We start from the raw sequence: 15,660 nt of genomic DNA, 5'->3' as shown, positions 1-15,660 counted from the left end.
AGCACACCGTAACTATTGAGTCTATGGGCTCTAGAGCCCGTGCTCCACAACAAGAGAAGTGCACGTGTTGCAATGAAGACCCAGTGCAGCCAAAAAAAAAAAAAAAGAATATATAATACACAACATACAAAGACAAAGAAAAGGTGTCAAAATGTTATCACTTGGTAAGTGTAGATAAAGTATACACAGGTGTTCACTGTATTATACTTTCTAAGATTTTAGAGTTTTTAAAATAAAATACTAGGGCAATTTTTATTGTAATCATAGCTATAATAAACCAATCTCCACCACAAACTATGATCTTATGACCCAATTTAAAATCTGTCCATTTTACTGTTCTTTAACGAAAGTATTAAAAATTGACCAGGACTTCAAGTCATGAAAAAGAGTCACACCTACCGGCAAGTATGTTTCACTTGTTGAAACATCCCCAGAAACACCTGTAACAACCGGACCTGGCTTCTTTGCTTCTCTGTCACCGAGCATGACAGCAATGGTCTCAGCAAGAGCTTCATTCACAAAATGCCTGATCATGTCTGAATTCACAGGAACCCCAGCATCGACAAAAAGCTGGAGGGCACCACTGCTTGTTCCTTCCACTAAAAAATGAAAGAATTTTACAGTAAGTGTGAAAGAAACATGCTTGCATTCTAAGTCTTAATTCTTATAATTTTAGAGATGTGAACACATGTGTATGAGATGGTGTAACGAGGAATTAAATGAAAATACAAAATCTACTTACTATGCAAGACAATAAGATGGAAACTCACATAATGAACATCGTCTCTAAAGAAACTAAACAGGGGAAGAAAACATTCAAATGAAAACTTACTTATATGGCCTCTTCCCTAACACTACAAAATTTAGTGATTAAAAAGCCACTTTAAAGGTTTTTATCTGAAAAAAATCCACATTTCCAAGAGAAGGGGATCAGGAAACCCTGTGATAGATCCTGACAAAACACAAGGACTATAGGGAGATATTTAAAGAAATGGCAGCTTCTTCATAAAAATGAAGACAAACCTTACTTCCTTCTAGTTTCAGATACATCCATTACTAACACTATAGATAATCCTCCTCAAACTTTTAATATAGTTTAGGGGCTTGATGTCAGCAACTCTATAGGTATATTAATTTTCCAAATGGATTGTAATTTTCACTTGTATGAATATAGGATGTCAGTAAAATGTCCTAAAGAGACTTTATTAGGCTTAAAGTGACTACATCTCTAAATCTCTGTGTGGAAAACATGTAAACAGTGATCAATACAACTTGATGGAAATATGACCTCTCAAAGAGTACTCCTTAATTAGTACAACTATGGCAGCATTACTCAGAATTCCCTAAAAGGTAGGTACAGGTATCTTGGGATCACTTGTTGAGAGGTAAATAATAACAATTTACTTTGGAGCTACCACAGCAAAGACTACCATAATCCCAAGCCTAAATTCAAAAATATATGTCAATATGTCTCCTTTTTAGTTCCCGTAATTCACTGTTTCGACACGATCAAAAATCAGAACATCTCTGTTATAAAACCTAAAAGCCCTACTCAAGTATAGGAAAACCAAAGCGAACATACATGTTTTTAAAGAAAACACAACAGAATCTAAATACCCTCTATATTAGACCATCTTTCCTTAAGGTGACAAAGCCTGAATTAGTTCACTGAAACCACTACCTGACCCATGTGATGGACTGTGAAGACAGTTTGACTTTACAGACAAACAAAGGCTCAGAGAATTTAGCACCACCAAACCAGCTCTTCAACAAATGCTAAAGGATCTTCTCTAGACAGGAAACACAGAAAAGGTTTACAAACTTGAACCCAAAACAACAAAATAAATGGCAATGGAATCATACTTATCAATAATTACCTTAAATGTAAAATGGGTGGAATGCCACAACCAAAAGACAAAGACTGGCTGAATGGATACAAAAACAAGACCCCTATATAAGCTGTCTACAAGAGACCCACCTCAAAACAAGGGACACTTACAGACTGAAAGTGAAGGGCTGGAAAAAGATAGTTCATGCAAATGGAGACCAAAAGAAAGCAGGAGTAGCAATACTCATATCAGATAAAATAGACTTTTAAATTAAGGCCGTGAAAAGAGATAAAGAAGGACACTACATAATGATCAAAGAATCAATCCAAGAAGAAGATATAACAATTATAAATATATATGCACTCAACATAGGAGCACTGCAATATGTAAGCCAAATGCTAACAAGTATGAAAGGGGAAATTAACAGTAACACAATAACAGTGGGAGACTTTAATCCCCATTCACACCTATGGATAGATCAACTAAACAGAAAATTAGCAAGGAAACACAAACTTTAAATGATACAATGGACCAGTTAGACCTAATTGGTATCAACAGGACATTTCACCCCAAAACAATCAATTCCACCTTTTTCTCAAGTGCACACGGAACCTTCTTCAGGATAGAGCACATCCTGGGCCATTAATCTAGCCTTGGTAAATTCAAAATAATTGAAATCATTTCAAGTATCTTTTCTGATCACAATGCAAAAAGATTAGATGTCAAATACAGGAAAAAAACTATTAAAAATACAAACATATGGAGGCTAAACAACACTCTTCTAAATAACCACCAAATCACAGAAGAAATTTTAAAAAATCAAAATATGCACAGAAACAAATGAAAATGAAAACACAACAACCCAAAAACTATGGGATTCAGTAAAAGCAGTGCTAAGGGGAAGGTTCACAGCAATACAAGCTTACCTCAAGAAACAAGTGAAAAATCAAATAAATAACCTAACTCTACACCTATAGCAACTAGAAAAAGAAGAAATGAAGAACCCCAGAGTTAGTAGAAGGAAAGAAATCATAAAAATTAGGGCAGAAATAAATGAAAAAGAAACAAAAGAGACCATAGCAAAAATCGACAAAGCTAAAAGCTGGTTCTTTGAGAAGATAAATAAAATAGACAAACCATTAGCCAGCCTCATCAAAAAAAAAAAGGAGGTGGGGGGGAGAATCAAATCAACAAAATTAGAAATGAAAATGGAGAAATCACAACAGACAACACAAAAATACAAACGATCATAAGAGACTACTATCAGCAACTATATGCCAAGAAAGAGGACAACTTGGAAGAAATGGACAAATTCTTAGAAAAGTATAACTTTCCAAAACTGAACCAGGAAGAAATAGAATATCTTAACAGACCCATCATAAGCATGGAAATCGAAACTGTAATCAGAAATCTTAAGCCCAGGACCAGACAGCTACACAGCTGAGTTCTACCAAAAATTTAAAGAAGAGCTAACACCTATCCTATTCAAACTCTTCCAGAAAATTGCAGAGGAAGGTAAACTTCCAAACTCATTCTATGAAGCCACCATCACTCTAATACGAAAACCAAAGATGCCACAAAAAAAGAAAACTACAGGCCAATATCACTGATGAACATAGATGCAAAAATCCTTAACAAAATTCTAGCAAACAGAACCCAACAACGTATTAAAATGATCATACATCATGACCAAGTGGGCTTTATCCCAGGAATGCAAGGATTCTTCAATACTCACAAATCAATCAATGTGATACACTACATTAACAAACTGAAAGATAAAAACCATATGATTATCTCAATAGATGCAGAGAAAGCCTCTGACAAAATCCAACATCCACTTATGATAAAAACCCTCCAGAAAGCAGAGAGAGAAGAAACATACCTCAACATAATAAAAGCCATATATGATAAACCCACAGCAAACATTATTCTTAATGATGAAAAATTGAAAGCATTTCCCCAAAAGTCAGGAACAAGACAAGGATGCCCACTCTCACCACTACTATTTAACATAGTTTTGGAAGTTTTAGCCACAGCCCAGAGCAGGAAAAGAAATAAAAGGAATCCAGATTGGAAAAGAAGAAGTAAAACTCTCACTATTTGCAGATGACATGATCCTCTACCCTAAAGACTCCACCAGAAAATTACTAAGCTAATCAATGAATATAGTAAAGTTGCAGGATATAAAATTGACACACAGAAATCCCTTGCATTCCTATACACTAACAATGAGAAAACAGAAAGAGAAATTAAGGATACAATTGAATTCTCCATTGCAACGAAAAGAATAAAATACTTAGGAATAAATCTACCTAAAGAAACAAAAGACCTATATATAGAAAAATATAAAAAACTGATGAAAGAAACAAAGATGACACAAATAGATGGAGAAATATATCATGTTCATGGATCAAAAGAATCAATATAGTGAAAATGAGCATATTACCCAAAGCAATCTATAGATTCAATGCAATCCCTATTAAGCTACCAATGGTATTTTTCACAGAACTAGAACAAATAATTTCACAATTTGTATGGAAATACAAAAAACCTCAAATAGCCAAAGCAATCTTGAGAAAGAAGAATGGAACTGGAGGAATCAATCTGCCTGACTTCAGACTATACTACAAAGCTACAGTCATCAAGACAGTATGGTACTGGCACAAAGACAGAAATATAGATCCATGGAACAAAATAGAAAGCCCAGAGATAAATTCACACACCTATGGACACCTTATCTTTGACAAAGGAGGCAAGAATATACAATGGAGAAAATACAATCTTCTTTAACAAGTGCTGCTGGGGAAGCTGGTCAACCACTTGTAAAAGAAAAAAACTAGAACATTTTCTAACACCACACACAAAAATAAACTCAAAATGGATTAAAGATCTAAATGTAAGACCAGAAACTATAAAACTCCTAGAGGAAAACAGGCAAAACACTCTCTGACATAAATCACAGCAGGATCCTCTATGAACCACCTCCCAGAGTAATGGAAATAAAAGCAAAAATAAACAAATCAGACCTAATTAAACTTAAAAGCTTTTGCACAACAAAGGAAACTATAAGCTAGGTGAAAAGAAAGCCTTCAGAATGGGAGAAAATAATAGCAAACGAAGCAACTGACAAAGAATTAATCTCAAAAATATACAAGAAGCTCCTGCAGCTCAATTCCAGAAAAATAAACAACCCAATCAAAAAAGAGGCCAAAGAACTAAACAGACATTTCTCCAAAGAAGACATACAGATGGCTAACAAACACATGAAAAGATGCTCAACATCACTCATTATCAGAGAAATGCAAATCAAAACCACAATGAGGTACCATCTCACGCCGGTCATAATGGCTGCCATCAAAAAGTCTACAAACAATAAATGCTGGAGAGGGTGCAGAGAAAAGGGAACCCTCTTATACTGTTGGTGGGAATGCAAACTAGTACAGTCATGATGGAGAACAGTGTGGAGATTCCTTAAAAAACTGGAACTAGAACTGCCATACAACCCAGCAATCCCACTTCTGGGCATACACACCGAGGAAACCAGAACTGAAAGAGACACGTGTACCCCAATGTTCATCACAGCACTGTTTACAACAGCCAGGACATGGAAGCAACCAAGATGTCCATCAGCAGATGAATGGATAAGAAAGCTGTGGCACATATACACAATGGAGTATTACTCAGCTATTAAAAAGAATGCATTTGAATCAGCTCTAATGAGGTGGATGAAACTGGAGCCTATTAATCAGAGTGAAGTCAGTTAGAATACAGTATATTAATGCATATATATGGAATTTAGAAAGATGGTGACAACGACCCTATATGCGAGACAGCAAAAGAGACACAGATGTAAAGAACAGACCTTTGGACTCTGTGGGAGAAATCGAGGGTGGGATGATTTGAGAGAATAGCATTGAAACATGTATGTTATCATATGTGAAACAGATCGCCAGTCCAGGTTCAATGCATGAGACAGGGTGCTCAGGGCTGGAGCACTGGGATGACCCTGAGGAATGGGATGGAGAGAGAGGTGGGAGGGGGGTTCAGGATGGGGAAGACACGTACGCCCATGGCTGATTCATGTCAATGTATGGCAAAAACCACTATAACACTGTAAAGTAATTAGCCTCCAATTAAAATAAATCAATTAATTTTAAGAAAAGTTAGGCTCTAAATGAGAAAAAACCTTATTTATAAGTAATTTAAAAACCAGTGAGTGAGACAGATATACAAAGCAATCATAATACAATTTCATAGTTACTATAACAAAGATACACATACACAAAGTGCTACAGGAAATAACAGAGATTTAGGGGGAAGGGGACAGAGGCTGGTAGAATAATCTGAATGTTACAGTACGGAATAAGAAGGTAAGGGAGAAATAACTTCCTCTACAGAGAACTGAGAAGTCATACTGAAAAGAAGAGGACTTTTACCTTTTGTCAGCTAAGGACTATGTGATTTCTAGAATATATAAACTTGCAATGACCTGAAGGTTTTGTCTTTTAATAACAAAAAAAGCTAAAAGATTCCACTTTACTTGCCAATGTCAGAAGTCACTGGCTCACTGGCCTCACTGACTGAGACACTGGCATTAGCTGTGGCCTGCTGCTGGATTGGAAGGAGCCCAGAGATCATTCTTGACATTATTTCTTGTTCTACCCTGAGGGAAAAAAGTTAAGGATTCCTAAATTTAGTTGAAATACATAAATGGTTAGAAATATCACCCTTAAAAATAACTGGTACCCACAGACACAAAAATTTACATGTGAAAGTAGTCATCCTGAAAGCTGAACCTGGAAAAGAAGAAAAAACTCAACAATATCTTCAAGCAAAACATATCAAATCTCTGTGTTAAAGATAGTTTATGAAATTAAAATCTTTCTGATCAGTCTAATAAAAAGTTTAAAAGAACTCATAAATTCAAAATAAGGTTAGGTCAATGACTACCTGCCACATCATGCACCTAAAATGTTGGGTTCCCTACTCTGAAAGCACATAGAAAACCCCAACAAGATCAAAGCTAGAAAAGATCAGCTGCACTCTTTTCAAAGAAGTAAATATATATACTGTGACACAGGTAGTTTTCCTCTAAAAAGGGGAAAAATTTATTTTCAAGGTCATTATTAGGAAGGGAAAGTAGGAGAGGAAAAGGAAAGGAAACACAATGGGAGACTGCTTCTGTACATTTCTTTAGAGAAGCTAACAGGCTTCTTAATTATTATTATTGTTATGCAAGTAATAGATGTTCATGGTAGAAAAATCAGAGAAAACATAAATGCTAAAAAAAGAGAGCTCACTCACAATCTCAGATTCAGGAATAAACAAAGTTAATTAACAATTTGGTATTATTTTTCAATATTTTTCCCAGGCACATTCATTTTTGAGTGAACTCTTCTAAACTATGGTTGCATCCCTGGTATCCTCCTTCATTTATGCACCAGTATGTTATTAATATCTTTCTATATCATTAAATATCCTTTTAAACCCAATCTTGCTAACTGTATTAACAGTCAGTTGTATAGTTTATTCCATAACTTCTTTAAGGCTTCTCACAGGTAAAAATAGGTATAAAAATAGAGTTCATAAGTTTATATACGTAATAAAACAATGCCTTGTTCGCAGTAAGCACTACAATACAAATGATAAGTATTCTATGGCCTATTGGTAGAATTAATTATTTCCTTAGGATAAATTTCTGGAAATGAACCACTGGATTAAAGAATGTGGACATTTTTAATGCTTTTGTCACTCAACAATAGCCTCTTTTGCCATAATAGACAGTCTAAGTACAAATATTCAAGAACAGAAATAATACCTCCAACAGTTAGGTAAACCGTCAGCATCACATCAGTGTCCAATGACTAGTACAGCAAAGAAAAAATTTAATAAACAAAAAGAGACAAGGAAGATATTCAACCAAAACTTAATACATTCTATTTATACTTGCTACTACAATTCTGTTCACCCCAATAACACTATAAACTCACCACTGAATTAAGCTATTTTCCAATGTTTCTTTTCTCTGAATTACTTTATCCAGAATATCAGTAGTGGGCTGAAAAGTAGAAGCAACTGGCGGAAATGGAGGGCCGTTATATTTTGTAGAAACAGCTTTAACACTTCTATTAAATTCCAGAATTGGTTCAGAGTATTCTGAAATTTCATCACATTTTTCTTCTTCCTGGTAATAATTAAAAAAAGAACTATTATATTCAAGTAACTGTTCAACACTTACTGAATGACAAGTATAGGTAGGCAACTTAAGTAGGTGAATTAACCAACACTTCTAAATTAATAAATATCATTTTCTAATTTGGTGGTATCATTATTTATAATATTTATATAATATTTATAATATATAATATATATAATATATAATATTCATAATATTTATAATACACACATATGTCATATAAATCACATTGAAGAAACTCTAGTTATACAATTATTTTGTCTTTTAATACCTGATATTCATTTTAAATAATCAAAAACAAACTAGAGAACTTGGTTATTCCTGTATAAAACATTACTAACATTTCCCCCAATATATTTATTAATTTATTATCATAGTAAAACTGATACTTCCAAATATTGCTGTTACTCTTATGGAACATATAGTGGAGGACAAAGGAACCTGGTATGCTATGAGACCCATGGGGTCTCAAAGAGTCGGACATGCCTTAGCAACTGAACAGCAAAAATGCAGTTAGTTTATCTTACACATTAACTGTGCCATCACATCATGATCCAGTGTTATTTCCGGAATTTATAAACTTTCTATTATGAAAAATATACATGTTTATACACATTTAAAGCTAAAAAAAAAAAGCACTATATATAAATTACAAGAATCTCACCTACCTGTTCCCCAATTTTAAAATTACCAACTCATAACCAGCTCTATCTCATCTAATACTTTCCCCATCCACTTTCCCTTTCACATATCTTTTTGAAGTAAATCACAGGTATCATATAATTTTATCTGTAAATAATCCAGTATGTACCTCAAAAAAAGTTAAGGATCTTTAAAATGTGTAACTCAGTAATATTCTCCTATTGAAAAATGAAGTTCACAGCTATTAAGTGGCAGAGCAAGGGTAGAAACACTCCTCTTTGAAGTCCAGATTCTTTGCTATTTCTATAATGTTTTTCACTTGTACATTGAACAGCTGTCTAATGTCACTTCTACACATTAGGAACATAAAGATAAATAATATTCTTGCCTTCAAGACATTCACGTGGAGCTCACAAGAGAAAACATACCAGTGAGCAAGTAACATTAATACATTACATATCTCTTAATATTTAAAATAAGGTTTTGTTTTATGATAAACAAAGCTGGTCTTAGTTCTGAAAGTCTAAGAAACACGAACAAATGTCTTCTTGAAAGTCTACTGACACATCATTATTCAAGTAGTCTCTATGATCTATAATCTTTTCTCCCATTCTTTATATAGGTTGGTGCAAAAGTAATTGCGGTTTCAGGACCTGAATTTTACATCATTCTAATTAGGCTCAAACACATCTTTAGTAATCAAAATAGAAACCCTTACAATCAACACATTTTTGCCAACAAGAAATAAGTTGGTTTATTCCTCTAGCATATTCAAAAAAACTCTTGGAAAGCATTTACTGCCTCCTGGTGGTTGTGGAAGCATTTCCCCTGCAAAAAGTTGTCTAGATGCTTGAAGAAGTGGTCGTTGGTTGAGGTGAGGTCAGGTGAATGTGGCAGATGAGGCAAAACTTCATAGACCAATTCAACTTTTGAAGCATTGGTTGTGTGATATGTGGTCAGGTGTTGTTGTGGAGAAGAACTGGGCCCTTTCTGTTGACTAATGCTGGTTGCAGGCAAGGCAGTTTTCGGTGTATTCTCATCAATTTGCTGAGGCTACTTCTCAGATGTGCAGGTTTTGCCAGGATTCAGAGAGCTGTAATGGATCAGACCAGCAGCAGATCACCCAACAGTGACCATGACACTTTTTTTGGTGGAAGTTTGGCTTTGGGAAGTGCTTTGGAACTTCTGCTCAGTCTAACCACTGAGCTGGTTGTTGCTGGTTGTATAAAATCCAATTTTCATCATACAACACAATCTGATCAATAAATAATTCACCGTTGCGTAGAATAAGAGAAGGTAACACTTCAAAAAGATGAATTTTTTTCCTTTTTAGGAAGCTCATGAAACAACCACTTATCAAGCTTTTTCACCTTTCCAATTTGCTTCAAATGCCAAACGACCATAGAATGGTCAACATTGAGTTCTTGGGCAACTTCTCATGTAGTTGTAAGAGGGTCAGCTTTGATGATTGCTCTCAATTAGTTGTCAACTTCCATTGGCTGCCCACTACACTCCTCCTCTTCAAGGCTCTCATCTCTTTTACAAAACTTCTTGAACCACCACTGTACTTTATATTCATTAGCAGTTCCACTGCACTTTACATTCATTACCATTCATTCAGTTCAGTTCAGTTCAGGAGCTCAGTCATGTCCGACTCTTTGTGACCCGATGAATCACAGCACACCAGGCCTCCCTGTCCATCATAAACTCCCGGAGTTTACTCAAACTCATGCCCATCAAGTTGGTGATGCCATCCAGCCATCTCATCCTCTGTCGTCCCCTTCTCCTCCTGCCCCCAATCCCTCCCAGCATCAGGGTCTTTTCCAATGAGTCAACTCTTCGCATGAGGTGGCCAAAGTATTGGAGTTTCAGCTTCAGCATCAGTCCTTCCAATGAACACCCAGGACTGATCTCTTTTAGGATGGACTGGTTTAATCTCCTTGCAGTCCAAGGGACTCTGAAGAGTCTTCTCCAACACCACAGTTCAAAAGCATCAATTCTTCAGCGCTCAGCTTTCTTCACAGTCCAACTCTTACATCCATACATGACCACAGGAATAGCAGGGGCCAAATGCATTGCTGATGTTGTGAGTTGTCTCCACTGCTTCATAACCAATTTAAACTCGAATAAGAAAATCACTCGAATTTGCTTTTTGTCTAACATCATTTCAATAGTCTAAAATACATATAAAGAGCAAGTAATAATTCATTAGCAAAAAACATAAAGCAAGAAATGTGCATTAAAATGATGTATAACATAACCACATTTAAGAATATATTGCAGTATCAAGTGGTAAAGTTTAACAATGCAAAACCACAATTAGTTTTGTACCAATCTAATATTTTACTTCCTCCTAATTTTTATCTTTCTATTTAACAATTTCTATCATTTCTATAACTCTTCCTGCTATATGGGCTCTTCTCTTGAATTTCAGACCCCTCCCAACTTTTTTCCTCAATATGAACTAAGCAGTAACTTTGTCAATAATCCAGAAATTAAAAAAGACAAATATAATAGAAGAAGGAACAGACTGCAGAGGAGAAAACCAAAGGGAATAAAGAAGAAAAAGGAAGTAGGAAGCAAGGGAGATGAGATGCAGGTGGGAAACAACTAACAATCAAGTTCCATGGAGGTAGTTAGGTGATAAAGTTTTCCTGATGGCTCAGCGGGTAAAGAATCTGCCTGCAAAGCAGGAGACACAAGAGATGCAGATTCGATCCCTGGGTCAGGAAGATTCCCTGGAAGAGGAAATGGCAACCCACTCCAATATTCTTGCCGGGCAAATTCGATGGGACAGAGGAGCCCGGTGGGGTTCAATTCATGGGGGTCTCAAAGAGTCGGACATGGCTGAGCAACAAAGCATAAACACTGTACTATAGGAAAACAACCTTATAATTTTAAAATATATTCAACTGCAAAGTAAAAGGAAGCTTCTAAAAGCACTATAACATAATACTGATGATCAAAAGATACTCAACTATCAGAAAAAAGGCAAGAATGTCATCACCTCTCACCACTCCTTTTCAATATTGCACTAAGAAGTCCCTGCTAATGTAATTAGACAAGAAAAGAAAATTAAACGTATACAGATTGGGAAGAAATAAAACTACCTTTATATGCAGATGACATGATTATATATGTAGAAAATCTAGAAAAAAAAAACAACAAAAAGACTCCTGTTTTTAAATAGCAATTATGGCAAGGTTGTAGGAATCAAAGTTAACATACACTTTCCTATATATCAACAATGAACAAGTAGAATTTGACATTAAAAACACAATACCATTTACATTAGCATGCTCCCTTAAAATGAAATACTTAGGTATAAAATCTACAAAACATGTACAAGATCTATGAGGAAAACTATATAATTCAAATGAATGAAATAAAAAACTAAATAAGTGGAGAAATATTCCATGTTCATGGAGAGGAAGACTAAATAACATTAAGATGTCAGTTCTTCCCAAATTGATCTACAGAGTCAATGTAATTCCAAGAAAAATCTCAACAAGTTATTTTGGAGATATCAACAAACTTACTCTAAGAGTTATATGGAGAAGCAAAAGACCCTGAAGAGCTAATATGATATTGAAGGTGAAGAATAAAGTTGGAAGACTGACAACATCCAACTTCAAGACTTTCTATAAAGCAACAATAATCAAGGCAGTTGTTTTATCTGGCAAAAGAGCAGACAAATCAATGGAACAGAATAAAGGACCCAGAAAAAGATCCACATAAATATAGTCAACTATTCTATGGCAAAGAAGTAAAGGCAATACAATGGAGCAAAGATAGTCATTTCAACAAATGGCGCTGGAACAACTGGACATTTACAGGCAAAAAAACTAAATTTAGACACAGAGCTTACACCCTTCACAAAAATTAACTCAGAATGGATTATAGACCTAAAATTAAAATTCAAAGCTATAAAACTAGAGATAACACAGGAGAAAACCTAGATGACTGTGGCTATGGCAATGACTTTTTACTTCAGTTCAGTTCAGTTGCTCAGTCGTGTCTGACTCTTTGCGACCCTATGAACCACAGCATGCCAGGCCTCCCTGTCTATCACCAACTCCCGGAGTTTACCCAAACTCATGTCCATTGAGTCGGTGATGCCATCTAACCATCTCATCCTCTGTCGTCCCCTTCTCCTCCTGCCTTCAATCTTTCCCAGCATCAGGGTCTTTTCAAATGAGTCAGCTCTTCGCATCAGGTGACTTTTTAGATATAAGACCAAAGGGACAACCCATGAAAAAACTAACTGATAAGCTGGACGTCATTCAAATTAAAAATTTTTGCTCTGTGAAAAAGAATGTCAAGAGAATTAGAAGATAAGCTACAGACTAGGAGAAAATATTTGTAAAAGACCCATCTGATAAAGACTGTTAACCAAAATATACCAAAAAACTCTTAAAACTCAATAAGAGAACAACCCAAATTTTAAATTGGGCCAAAGACCTTCAGACAGCTCACTGAAGATGTACAGATGGCAAACAAGCATTTGAAAAGATGCTCCACATCATATGCCATCAGGGAAATGCAAATTAAAACACAATAATATATCACCACACACCTGTTAGAATAGACAAAATCTGGAATATTGACAATACCATATGCTGGCAAGGATATGAAAGAAGAGGAACTATCATTCATTGTTGATGAGAATGTAAAATGGTACAGCAAGATGACAAGACAGTTTGGTGGTTTCTCACAAATGGAAAGATACTTTTACCATGTAAGCCAGCAACTGTGCTCCTTGATAACTACCCAAGGGAATTAAAAACTTACGTCCACACATAATCTGTACACAGATACTTATGGTAGCTTTATTCATAATTGCCAAAACTTGTAAACAACCAAAATGGCCTTTAGTAGGTGAATGGATAAACTGCTCCATTTTGACAATGGAATATTACTCAGTGCTAAAAAGAAATGAGTTTTCAAGCCATGAAAAGATATGGAGGAAACAAGTAAATATTACTGAGAGAAAGAAGCCAATCCCAGAAAGCTACATACTACATGATTCCAAGTATATAACATTCTGGAAAAAACAAAACTATGATGACAGTAAAAATAACAATGGTTGCTAGGGATAGGGGTGGGTAAGGGGAAGGATAAATAGAACACAGAGGACCTGGGGGCAGAGAAAATACTCTGTATAACAGTATAATGATGAATACATTTATCCAAATCCATAGAATGTACAACATAAGATCACCTACATACTTTGAATATGATGTGTCAGTGTAGATACATCAACTTTAACAAATTAAAATTGTTAGGATATATTGATAATGGGGGAGGCTATGCATGTGTGGATGTAGGGAACATACAGATAATTTCTATACATCTCTCTCAATTTTGCTGTGACCCAAAACTAATCTAAAAAAAAAAAAGAAAGTCTCAGGGTAATCCCCTGGCAGTTCATATGTTACATGGTGCAGCATAAAAAAAAAATTTAAGTTAAAAAAAAAAAAGATAATCAATTCACATGAAAAAATACTAGAAAAATAAATTCACAGGACTGCTAAGCTTTGTTACCTGTACAATATCAATTACTTCATCAAAGTTCGTTCCTGGAAACTTCACCTCTTCTTCATCTGCCTTCATACATTCTGGAGTCTAAGAAAGCATTTTCAGAAAGTTTTTGTTGCAAATTATACCTAATTTACTGTAATACCACCCACAGAATAAGCTTATAATTACATGCCTCTATTTTATTTTTTTTCATTTATTTTTATTAGTTGGAGGCTAATTACTTTACAATATTGTAGTGGGTTTTGTCATACATTGACATGAATCAGCCATGGATTTACATGTGTTCCCCATCCCGATCCCCCCTCCCACCTCCCTGTCTACTCAATCCCTCTGAGTCTTCCCTGTGCACCAGGCCCGAGCACTTGTCTCATGCATCCAACCTGGGCTGGTGATCTGTTTCACTATAGATAATATACATGTTTTAATTACATCATTTCTGAGCAGGATATCAACATATATCCTGCTCAGAAACGATGTAATTAGTAAATGAAATCCAAGCTACTCTTAAAGTCATTAAGTTATCATTTCAACAGCTATAAAAAATTAGGTATCAGTTTTTCTATCAAGGACTCCATCAACAATGCAACTTAAGTCAACTGATCAAGTTAATTATTGCGATTTTTCTCCTAAAGTTAAAGAAAAATGTTTATATGGATATATAAGTTTACACATACACAAACTCAAAAAAAGACAGATAAAGAATCAAATAATTTATGAAAAAATAAAGAAAAAAATTATTTTACAAATTTAGCCTCCAGGCCTCACAATATATAACCTATTTATCAAAAACCACAATAGACAATTCCTTAGAGCACAATGACTAATAGTCTAAAAAAATCATTATTTGAAATTATATATGTTCTAATAAACTTCTAGTTAAAAGAAATACTGATGGAAAATTAAATTAGGCACAAATGGCATTCAGGGTCATTCTATTTCACTATTTTTGATTGTGAAAAATTGATGTTCTTCCTCTCCTTAAAACTATATGCTCAATGACTAAATTTGCTTACAACAGATGAAACCCAAGGAAAAGTTACAGTGCTAGTCCTAATTTTGTCATTTAGTCACAAGAAGCAAATAAATATTACTAGAAAGAAATGCATATTTTTGCATCATGTCAGTAGTTTGATGACAAAGCAACATCTCAAAACATGAATTCCAATTGTCATTACAAAATTCACATTCAGGAAAACTATAATATAATTCCCATTTAAATCAAGATTCTTCTCCAAAGAGACAGAAATTCTTTCCTCACATATGAGTCTTACAGCTTAAGTTGCCAAAATGTTACACTAAGGATGATCACTTTCAAAATGTTGATAAATGTAAAGGTCTTAATCAAACTCTTTTTTTCAAGTTCATAAGCAATTTCAAATTTGTTTTGAATCTTTTCCTTAGAACCTAAATGATTAAAATATATTATAATAGGAGACTTTGCACAGAATAACA

The 15,660-nt window shown here is 34.8% G+C and overlaps 1 protein-coding gene across 7 annotated transcripts in view; it reads right to left on the bottom strand.

Moving 5' to 3' along the window:
* Positions 1–15,660, bottom strand: part of KIAA0586 (KIAA0586 ortholog) — a 114,617-nt gene that overhangs the window by 61,638 nt on the left and 37,319 nt on the right. For 6 of the 7 annotated variants that reach the window (XR_006270089.1, XM_043472191.1, XM_043472190.1 and 3 more), the window contains exons 19-22: positions 14,212–14,292; positions 7,820–8,013; positions 6,374–6,492; positions 400–599 (exon numbers count right to left, since the gene is read on the bottom strand). Coding sequence is in view for 6 of the 7 variants with exons in the window: in XM_043472191.1 (XP_043328126.1) it covers positions 400–599; positions 6,374–6,492; positions 7,820–8,013; positions 14,212–14,292 (594 nt within the window). In the remaining variant the exon portion in view is untranslated. The remainder of the gene's footprint in view (positions 1–399; positions 600–6,373; positions 6,493–7,819; positions 8,014–14,211; positions 14,293–15,660) is intronic. The other variant, XM_043472193.1, reaches the window with a different exon arrangement.

This window comes from Cervus canadensis, chromosome 6 (genome assembly GCF_019320065.1).
Source record: "Cervus canadensis isolate Bull #8, Minnesota chromosome 6, ASM1932006v1, whole genome shotgun sequence".
NCBI lineage: Eukaryota > Metazoa > Chordata > Mammalia > Artiodactyla > Cervidae > Cervus > Cervus canadensis.
This window is presented reverse-complemented; position numbering and strand designations above follow the sequence as displayed.